Source organism: Trichomycterus rosablanca, chromosome 21 (genome assembly GCF_030014385.1).
Source record: "Trichomycterus rosablanca isolate fTriRos1 chromosome 21, fTriRos1.hap1, whole genome shotgun sequence".
NCBI lineage: Eukaryota > Metazoa > Chordata > Actinopteri > Siluriformes > Trichomycteridae > Trichomycterus > Trichomycterus rosablanca.
Window position 1 is genome coordinate 19,634,587 of NC_086008.1, and position 10,614 is coordinate 19,645,200.

At 41.2% G+C, this 10,614-nt stretch overlaps 3 protein-coding genes across 9 annotated transcripts in view; 2 read left to right on the plus strand and 1 right to left on the minus strand.

Annotated features, from left to right (window-relative positions):
- Positions 1-7,544, plus strand: part of rufy3 (RUN and FYVE domain containing 3) — a 29,136-nt gene extending 21,592 nt beyond the window's left edge. For 3 of the 7 annotated variants that reach the window (XM_063017525.1, XM_063017531.1, XM_063017532.1), the window contains 5 exons: positions 313-2,388; positions 4,221-4,328; positions 4,484-4,651; positions 5,573-5,691; positions 6,959-7,544. In XM_063017525.1, the coding sequence (XP_062873595.1) occupies positions 313-456 (144 nt within the window). In that variant the 3' untranslated portion in view covers positions 457-2,388; positions 4,221-4,328; positions 4,484-4,651; positions 5,573-5,691; positions 6,959-7,544. The remainder of the gene's footprint in view (positions 1-312; positions 2,389-4,220; positions 4,329-4,483; positions 4,652-5,572; positions 5,692-6,958) is intronic. The other 4 variants (XM_063017529.1, XM_063017527.1, XM_063017526.1 and 1 more) reach the window with 4 other exon arrangements.
- grsf1 (G-rich RNA sequence binding factor 1) lies at positions 2,460-9,161 on the minus strand. The gene is made up of 10 exons (XM_063017536.1): positions 8,836-9,161; positions 7,188-7,329; positions 6,948-7,103; positions 5,754-5,888; positions 5,541-5,679; positions 4,521-4,618; positions 4,241-4,320; positions 3,435-3,570; positions 2,630-2,683; positions 2,460-2,552 (listed from the first exon to the last, which is right to left on the minus strand). Exons 1-9 carry the CDS (start codon positions 9,046-9,048, stop codon positions 2,646-2,648), a joined length of 1,137 nt encoding a protein of 378 aa, XP_062873606.1. The 5' UTR covers positions 9,049-9,161; the 3' UTR covers positions 2,460-2,552; positions 2,630-2,645.
- Positions 5,605-10,614, plus strand: part of LOC134335119 (L-serine dehydratase/L-threonine deaminase-like) — a 9,589-nt gene continuing 4,579 nt past the window's right edge. Inside the window, exons 1-2 of the mRNA XM_063017537.1 lie at positions 5,605-5,691; positions 10,385-10,614. The exon at positions 10,385-10,614 is cut by the window's right edge and continues 10 nt beyond it. The gene's annotated coding sequence lies outside the window, so the exon portion shown is untranslated. The remainder of the gene's footprint in view (positions 5,692-10,384) is intronic.

Sequence of the window (10,614 nt, forward strand, 5' to 3'; positions counted from 1 at the left end):
TTGTATTGTATTGTCTCTCTCTCTCTCTCTCTCTATACATACGTACTGTATATATATATAGTGTTTTCCTATATAGTTGTAATTGTCATACTGCTGTATAATAGTAATTGCATTTCTTTTTTTTTTTTTATTCTACCCTATTTCATGAACTCTTTTTTACTGTATTACTGCTGTGCTTGAGCTGCCCTAACACTCGAATTATAAAGGATCAATAAAGGAATCTTAATTATTTAGGGGTGGGGGATGGCCGAGGCCCAGCGACCCCATTGCAACCAGTGATTCGTTGTTTTTAACACGATGTTGTCATCTTAGCAGGAGTGTAAAAACTGCAGAGGAGTGTTCTGCGAGAGCTGCATGATGAACGAACTCCCCCTGCCATCCTCCATCACCCCAGAACCCGTGTGCGACCAATGCCACGCCCAGTTACTTCAACAGTACGCCTCCAACCCATCCTGAGTCCGACGCTTCTACGTCTGTCATCAGTCGAGAATCTCGAAACTGGAGCTCATCTGAGTTTAAACGTCAGTTTAGTGCTGCTGGCTTTTCTGTTTCGCTCTGCTTTGTTTAGGGGAGTTGATTCGTACATATTTGCATCAGATCTAGTATCATGTTGCAGGTGAGTGACGTCCACCGAGTGGACTTGACCTATTCGGTTCTTGTACACACGAAACTGACAACCTGAATAGCTGTGATTAAGTATCATGCCAAAATGTAGTGGTGCACTGGTCAGCCTTTTATTGATACTATACGAAATAGTGCGAAATAGGAACTCGATAGCTGGGACAACAGGATCTGAAAAGAAGAAAAACACAGAACCGAGCTGACCTGGGGTATGTGTGGTGGGATATGAACTGACAACCTTCTGATTACTAGTCACTATACAATTACAGTTGCACTATATCATCTGTAAGTCTGATTATGATCCATTTGGAACGAATACACTCTATAGAAGCTTTACAAGACTATTATAGCCATGACCGTATAGCCATATGGTGCTTTACCTTTCTAAAAGAGGCAGGAAATTGCTCGAAATCAGTAGAATTAACACTTAATTAAACAATAAAAGCATAATATGTATATAAAATATGTATATAAAATGGGAAATGTACTTAAATCAGGGGGCCTTTTCAGCCTGACTGACATTTACATTTGTAGCATTTAGCAGATGCTTTTTTTGACAATTAGCTAATGAATAAACTTTTGCCTCTGTAACGTTTTTTCTGTTCTCATCTACATCACAAGTAAGAACCGCTCACGATTGACCAAAGTGAACCAGGAGTTTATATAACGTGCTGATAGAATCGACTCAGATGTGACCGGGTTGAATTATCTTTTTAAAGTAAATATTACAATCAGCAAAATTACATCGTATGTATGATGCACAACGTTAATGATGTTATTTTAGGTCATGAAGAGCTTTCACGATGGTTTCTGTACGATTGTTGATGAATGGTGATGTGATGGTTGGCGCTTCGTAGCTCAAAGTCTGGATCGATCCACTGAGCTGTTAACTTAACGTGATCTTTATATATCACACGATCGGATCGGCTACTTTTAGGAAATATCGGCCGATCGCCGATAGCATATTTTGATTAAAAATCGGCTGATACCGATTCGTAGCCGATCGATCGTCCCATCTCTAGTGTACAATACAATAAAATTCTTTGTCTGTATATCTTAGATTGTTTGGAGCTGAAGTCAGAGCGCTGGGTCAGTCATTGTAAGGGTTTTGCTCAAGGGCCCGACAATGCCTGCGACTCGCCTTCTATTCGGTAACCCACGGCTGTACTCTCTAAGCTATCACTGTCTCATTTGTTTGTACAGTGGCCTAATGGTGGATTTAATTGGAGACGATTAGATGGGAGCTGGAGGAGGGGGTCGGGGAGAGTAAATCTACTTAAGGCAAATCATTAATCATTCTGAACAGTAGTTATTAGGGTGAATCTTTGCCAGTTTTTTTGTTGTGTTGAACATGATGGCGAACAGGTTGAGACTGTCATGTAAATCCTCTTACACATATGAAGTATGTTTGGTGAATAAATGGTTCCCCCATTCATATGTTGTACACATAATTTTGACTCGCGCTCTATTTTTAACTTTTATTTCTACAAGTAAAAACGCTGTATTTAATTACATAAGCACACTGTTTTGTCTTCAATTTTGTCTACTGTGGATTTTGGATGTCTTTTCCTACATCCCAAGCAGATGATTGGCTACTCTGGATTACCCCTTGAGTGTGTGTGAATGTGTGATGCCCTGTTTTAGATTGCCATCCCATCTGGTGTGCACCCATCCCCTGCATCCAGTGTTTTCAGAATAGACCCTGGCCGAAGGTATTCGCCCCCTTTTTTCGGACTCCCAGCCAAGCTACGAACTCGATCTGCTGATGTAAGTCTAGTTTCCTCCTCCACACTTACTAGTTACTAGTAGTAAAAACATAAGACAATGACGATACAGAATTCTCCATAAACGAGCAGCTTTAATGACAATTCCACATTTATCTCAAATAAATATTGCAAAAACAATGCTTTGGAAAGATCCCGGTCGTCCACCTGTTAAATACAGCGCACCGTTATTACACAGTCAGTAATGATTACAGTAAAATGAAGCTAAAATCATTTAAACTTACATTTGAAGTGCTCCTTTCATGCAGAATTCAAGAACAGCTCGATGTATCTGTCCTCTGTAAATGAAAAAAATATATATATATGTTTACGCTTTTTGACAAAAGTATTGGAACACCCGTTCTCATTTTTCAATCCATCATAAGCTTCCAACTTACAGCAACAGTTTAGGAAAGGCCCTTTCCTGTTCCAGTATGACCGTGTCCCTGTCTGTGCATCTAGCAGATGCTTTTATTCAAAACGACTTACAATTGTTACTGAATACATTGCAAGCAATTAAGGATCAAGAGCCTTGCTCTCAAGGGCAAACAGTGGCAACCTGGTAGATGTGGGGCTTGAACCAGCAACCTTTCTATAACTAGCCTCGTACCTTAACTACTGAGCTACGACTGCCCACGAAGGTTGAGACATTTTTTGCCATTTATCCAACTGTGACAATACAATTCTAGCGATTAAGGGTTAAGGACCTTACAGTGGCAACTTGGTGATGATGCCACTGTTCGCTTCGGTTTAAAGAAACTCCAGTGGCCTTCACAGAGTCCTGACTTCCCCCTCACTAAACAGCTTTGGAATGAACTGGAACCTCAACTGAGGCTTTCTCGCCCAGCCATACAAATGATTCCAGTCTTTTCACTAAATGGCCACAAATTCCCACAGACGTACTTTTGAGTTTTGTTAAAAGCCTTCTCAGAAAAGTGGCTGTTATTCAAGCTGAAAAGATATTAGATATTATTAAAATAGGCAAGCTTGTGGTCAGGTGCCCAAATACTTTTGGCCATATAATGTCTCGAAGTGCGGCGTGAAACTCACGGATATGCTGCTTGTCTTTCGTCATCGCCGCCACGGCATCCTGGTGTGTGGTAAAATGTGCCTCTGCTTCACCGCAGGGTCTCCCGTCAGGCCCGAACTCTATCAGAACCTTTGCCACTCTGATAGGGTGGAAAAACTGGAACATCAAAGCATCAGAAATATAAGATTTAGTACATTTTAAAAATAAAAGAACAGAAAACGTGCACTAAATGTGTATGGAGCTGTGGTAGCTAAGTGGTTGTGGTAAAGGACTAGTAATCGGAAGGTTGCTGGTTAAAGCCCAACGTCTGCCAGCCCTCGAGCAAGACTCTTAACCCTAAATTGCTTGCAACGTATACGGTCACAATTGTAAGTCGCTTTGGATAAAAGCATCTGCTAAATCGGACAATAGACTAAACATGCACTAAATGCCCCTCCACATCATTCTGAAAATTATATAGTGCGCCATCTACAGGCCATGTTTGGTATTTAAAACAACAGTACTTTTGTACTTTTTCGTTGGAGAAACTTTATTGGTTGTCCCACATCCTTAACATTGCACCCTTGGTCCAAGGTCAAGCTGCTGGACACGAAGAGACTGTGCAGGTCACTACAGTTCCTCGTCATTCTGGATTTTTTGCAAACAATTTGCTGCAGAACAAAGTGTGTACTACAGTATACACAGTCAGTAGCGGGTGTGGCTGAAATATCCGAACTGTCAGTAATTACAAGGGGTGTCCACATACTGACATACATCTAGTGCACATGTGGTCTAATGTTCATCTGCTTCTTTCTGTCTTTATTAAGCAAAAACGTGCAGGTCTTACGTTTATGACGTCTTCAGCTGTGGCGTGATAGGGTAGACCTCTCATGTGAATGTAATTAGCGGGAAGAGAGAGAGTGCCGGCTGTGAAGGTAAACAAGGATCGAAATGTATTTTACTAGGATTTTAATGTCATGTTTTACACTTTGGTTACATTCGTGACAGGAACGGTAGTTACTGGTTACACAAGATACCAAACACAGTCATCTGTGCTGTACTGAATGTGAATGTAGTTTAATTATTCCAGTTCCAGTCCAGTTGAATCATCATTAAAGCTCACTCACTCCTTTGTGGGCGGCATGCTGTGTTTGAATCGTCTCCCCTCCCTCGACCGTACTGGGTCTGAATCTCGCTCTTCTTGCTTGGAAATACCTCGATGTACCTGTTCATGAGGTCAACAGAGATACATGTGCAGGTATTTATTGCTTCAGCTAATCAACCTGCGTGTGTAAATGTATATAAATACAGAAAAAAAAAACGAACGTCTGGTCCGACTGTTAAAAATGCCAGTGAGAAGCGCATCGAGACCGGTAGTTCAGTGATCGTCCGCTAGTAATGGGCTTCGTTTTGCTGGGAGACTCGCTTTGTTCTCGCCTTTTTCTCAGTGTGTTATGCTTCTAGTACTTAGTTTAAGGCTGATTACTCACTCACTGTCTTAACCGCTTATCCAATTAGAGTTAAGACAGGGGGAGGGGGCGGGGTGTGTGTGTGTGCTGGAGCCTATCCCAGCTTTTCAATGGACGCAAGGCACACAGCCACATACACACATTCATTCACTTATAGGGCAATTCAGTATCTCCAGTTAACTTGACTGCATGTTTTTGGACTCTGGGAGGAAACCGGAGCTCCCGGAGGAAACCCACAGAGACACGGGGAGAACATGCAAACTCAGCACAGAAAGCACCCGGACCGCCCCGCCTGGGGATCAAACCCAGGACCTTCTTGCCGCGAGGCGGCACCTTGCCGAGGCTGACTATAATGAGCACAACTTGTTCCCTCTTGCCTTCAGTGGCACGATCAATATCAGAATCGTTTAGCACAGTGTTTCCCAACCTTTTTGCGCCACGGCACATATTTCACATTAGAAAAATCACAAGGCACACCACCAAAACGTTGTACTGCCCTCTAGTGGAAGAGCGTGTAATTGTTCTGCCTGTAACTAAACGTCGCAGTACCAATCAGGTGAAATTGGATGATTGATGATTTCTCACGGCACACTTATGTGCCGCGGCACAGTGGTTGGGAAACACTGGTTTATCAGTCAGTGTACAGAAAAGCCTCCCGTGTCTCTGCGTCGGTCTGACCTGTTTCCGATAACCTCTCTGTCCTTCTTGAGCGCCTCGCCAGCCATCTCCCGAGATGCAAACTGCACGAACGCGTCGCCTGAACTTCTGCCCAAGCGATCCGTCACCAGCGTGACCCCGTCCTTCACGACGTCCAGCCCTGAACGAATCGGTAAGGATCAACGGAACGATGCAGTAACTGATGAGATTTGTTTTTATTTGAGAGCTTCTTACCTGAGAAAAACTGAATCACCTGCTCCTCTGTGCAGTTGAACGGGAGACCTCGGAGCCGGACCACACCGTCTGTGGTCGGGCTGTCGTCTGTGCCTTTTAGTATGGACTCTGCGTCCTTATTGGTCACTTCGTAGACTAATGAAGACAAACACACCATGTGACACATTCACTTTTACATACACCAATCAGCCATAACATTAAAACCACCTCCTTATTTCTACACTCACTATTTTTTTTAGCTCCACTTATCATATAGAAGCACTTTGTAGTTCTACAATTACTGACTGTAGTCCATCTGTTTCTCTACATACTTTTTAACCTGCTTTCATCCTGTTCTTCAGTGGTCAAAACCCCCACAGGACCACTACAGAGCAGGTATTATTTAGGTGGTGGATCATTCTCAGCACTGCAGTGACACTGACATGGTGGTGGTGTGTTAGTGTGTGTTGTGCTGGTATGAGTGGAACAGACACAGCAGCGCTGCTGGAGTTTTTAAACACAGTGTCCACTCACTGTCCACTCTATTAGACGCTCCTACCTAGTCGGTCCACCTTGTAGATGTAAAGTCAGAGACGATCGCTCATCTATTGCTGCTGTTTGAGTCGGTCATCTTCTAGACCTTCATCAGTGGGCGCAGTTGGCTGGATATTTTTGATTGGTGGACGATTTTCAGTCCAGCAGTGACGGTGAGGTGTTTAAAAACTCCAGCAGCGCTGCTGTGTCTGATCCACTCATACCAGCACAACACACACTAACACACCACCACCATGTCGTCACCAGCATGAAAGGGGGTTAACAAAGCATGCAGAGAAACAGATGGACTACAGTCAGTAATTGTAGAACTACAAAGTGCTTCTATATGGTAAGTGGAGCAAAAAAAATGGACAGTGAGTGTAGAAACGAGGAGGTGGTTTTAATGTTATAACTGGTCAGTGTATTATGGTAATCAATCAGGAATAATCAATAGGTCATTTTTATCAAATATGCTTTTATCCATAGTGACCTGCAGTGACCCAACATAATGCAAGCAATATAGAAATAAGGGCCTTGCTCAGGAGTCCAACAGTAGCAATTTGGCCGTGGTGGGGCTTCAACTAGCACCAGTACTTGAATCATTGATTTCTCTTGATTTATTATCATTGTTATTATTAATTAGGTTCACATATGAATAATAATTAATGTATGTGCACCTACCTTCTACATAGCGAGGTCCCAGATACTGCCTGTGCATCTCCAAAGCCTTGCTGACGTCCTCCTCGTGCTCCATCTCCACGAAGGCCTGCCCGTTCGGCTTCCCGTTCCTGTGATGCATCAGATGGATCCCGTTCGCGCCTCCACGGATCCGACACTCTGCACCGACGCGGTCCATTTAATTAACGGCACGAAAGGAAACGAATGAACTCGCTTCGATCTTAAGGACATCCTGGCACTTACCAGAGAAGAACCGCATCAGGTCCTCGGCGCCGCAGGACCACGGCAGACCCTTAACACGGACGATGAAGACTTCCTTCTGCTGACTCTCCTGATCAGGGTTGTAGTCTGGGAGGGGCGGGTACTCGTCCTCTTTGAACGGGATCTGTGACAGACAGACTCATGTTAGATGAACGGTCAGGCTGGACCTGAGAGAATCAGGGGAAGCTCCTGCAGGCCGTTGTGAATAACGATACCCAGGCAACACAAACGACGCATCTTACTGCTCCCACCGTGGTTTACAAGATGTAACATAAAGCCTCCACAAGAGGGCGTTCGTGTACACGTTTAAGTGCCTGTTAAAATCATCCGTGCCTTTTATTATGGACTCATCATCTTTATTGGTCACTAAAAAGGAAACTACAGATGTCATATTGAATATGTTCCCTTACCAATTTACTTACTTTTAGTTAGACAGGATTGCTCTACAAAGTCAGCTCGGTGCTGCTGATAATTAATACAAATTACATCAATATTTATTATTATTATTTAGAAACCTTATCTGTTGGTACTACAATACCAACCAAAAGTGGAAACTTGACCCCTACAAGACACCAACCATGTGTGTGTTTATATCTGTGTTTAGAGTGGAGTACCAAGCAGTTGTCACGTGTTTGATACAGAAACTTTAATATAATTGCACCACTATTATTCCCCAGTGCAGGACAACCTTACACAATAAAAAGGGAACTACAGATGTCGTATTCAATACGTTCCGCAGCAATTTACTTAACTGCTGATAATTTATACAAATTAAATCAATATTTATTTTAGAAACCATATCTGTTGGTACTACAATACCAACCAAAAGTGGAAACTTGTGTGTGTTTAGAGTACAGCACAAAAAAAGTGCATTTATTTTTTAAATATTTGATAAATTGATTTTTTCACATTGTTGGTGCTGCAACTTTAATATAATTGCACCACTATTATTCCCCAGTGCAGGACAACCTTACACAATAAAAAGGAAACTGCTGTCGTATTCAATACGTTCCTCAGCAATTTACTTACTTTTAGTTAGACAGGATTGCTCTACGAAGTCAGTTCAGTACTGCTGATAATTAATACAAATTAAATCAATATTTATTTTAGAAACCATATCTGTTGGTACTACAATACCAACCGACCCCTACAAGACACCAACCACATCTGTGTTTAGAGTAGAGTACAAAGAAGTGCATTTATTTTTTAACATTTGATCAAATGAAGTTGTCACGTGTTTGATACTGAAACTCCAATATAATTGCACCACTATTATTCCCCAGTGCAGGACAACCTTACACAATAATAAGGAAACTACAGCTGTCGTATTCAATACGTTCCTCAGCAATTTACTTACTTTTAGTTAGACAGGATTGCTCTACGAAGTCAGTTCAGTACTGCTGATAATTTATACCAACCAAAAGTGGAAACTTGACCCCTACAAGACACCAACCACATCTGTGTTTATATCTGTGTTTAGAGTGGAGTACCAAGCAGTTGTCACGTGGTTGATACAGAAACTCTAATATAATTGCACCACTATTCTTCCCCAGTGCAGGACAACTGAAGTGGTTATGACTAAGCAGTTTGGGATTCAGCAGGCAGCCTAACTATTAAATAACCCGCTTACATCTGAACTCAGAGCTCTGTGTTGTGTAGCCCAGATAAATCCAGGGTTCTTATTCAGTGCAGGACTCGCCGACCACCGGTGTGTGTCTCTGGCATGAGGAGCGGTGGATCGTAGGTGCTGGTTCGGTTGCAGAATCCTCCTGATGTTTGTGGACGGTGTTCTTCTGAAACAGCGCACCAGGACTGAGAACTGCGTCCTTCCACACACAGCCATCAACCTGACAGCTACTGCAACTTTACACTGAGAATATCAACTAAATAAAGTCCAAATAACAAGAGACGACTAACACATGTACCGAGGTAACCACTGCGACCTGAACCAGCAGAGGACAGCGTGACATACCCTGTGTGAAGTCAAGCACAGTAATATAAGAGCACAATGAAACTACTTTTCATAATACAAGTTCTAGTTCATCTGAATTAAAGACATAAAACTGTTTATATATATATATATATATATATATATATTGGTAACCTAAAAAGCTCAGCATAGGTCAGGGTTTTTTTTTTTAGACCAGATCCAACCTCAGCTGGACTGGTCTGGTCATTTTACGAGACGACCAGCTGGACCAGCCCAACACCAACTTTCACAGGCTGGGAGTAAAGCTAGACCAGACATGATAAATGTGCCAGATGGACTTTTATTTTATACTGCATTTATGGATTTTTTAGTATTTCTTCATTCTATGATATAAATACTATACCCATACTCTAGGACTTTTATTATATAATGCATTGCGGTATAGTAATAGTACATGTATTTATTTTAAATGCTTTTTGCATGATATAATTTATTACTTTAATTGTGTAATACAGGTGTAGTAACTTAGAATATAATGTACATGTATTAAAGCACTGAAATAATTTCTTACTGTAACCATACTGTATGACTTATTATATAATACAGGTGTAGTATGTAGTACATCACTAGGTAACTTATTATATTAACGTTCACATGTATTTATTTTGAAAGATTACATTATAAATACACTGCAGGACTTTTATTGTTTAATATAGGTGTAGTAAGCGGTACATCACTAGGTAACTAGTACAGCTTTTATTATATTAACATTCACATGTATTTATTTTAAATGATGTAATTTAGTTCTGTAATGATACTGTATGACTTTTATTGTGTAATATAGGTGTAGTAAGTGGTACATCACTAGGTAACATTAACAAGTATTTACTTTAGGTGATGTAATTTATTTCTGTAAGTATAGTGTAGGACTTTTATTGTGTAATATATGTGTAGTAAATGGTACATCACTAGGTAACATTAACAAGTACTAGGTGATGTAATTTATTACTGTAAGTATAGCGTAGGACTTTTATTGTGCACTACAGGTGTAGTAACTAGGTACAATCTAAGTGTAAACAATTGTCCTCTTAATGCACTTTTTAGAAGGCAACTTCAATGCAGATTTAATTTGCATTATAAATACTGATTAATAAGAATGAATGGAGAAGTTTTAGGTTTAAAGCTATTTGAATGTAGTTTGTTCTTTGTTTAATGCAGAGCGAGTTCATGTAAATTTTATTCATTTTAGATGTTTGCTGACCGTGAACAAGAAGAAAGAAACTGGAATGTCAGGCGAACCTTCAGTAAATCATCCTGACTGTAGCAGGGTCAGACAGCAGGAGTAGCCGGAGGACAGAGGTGTGTGAGACACACAGAGTATCTATTGGTTCAGGACCTCCAGGCGTGTGATGATTTATAGTGATGAAGACTGTTAAAACCGTGGAGCTGTCAGAACTGAATCATCACAGGACAAAGAGA

Coding starts and splice junctions, on each gene's coding strand:
- grsf1 (XM_063017536.1), bottom strand. CDS start 9,048: ATGGCTGTGTGTGGAAGGACGCAGTTCTCAGTCCTGGTGCGCTGTTTC. Junction 7,104..7,187: donor CCTGATGCGGTTCTTCTCTG/GTAAGTGCCAGG, acceptor GCGTCGGTGCAG/AGTGTCGGATCCGTGGAGGC. Junction 3,571..4,240: donor CAGCTGAAGACGTCATAAAC/GTAAGACCTGCA, acceptor TTGATGTTCCAG/TTTTTCCACCCTATCAGAGT.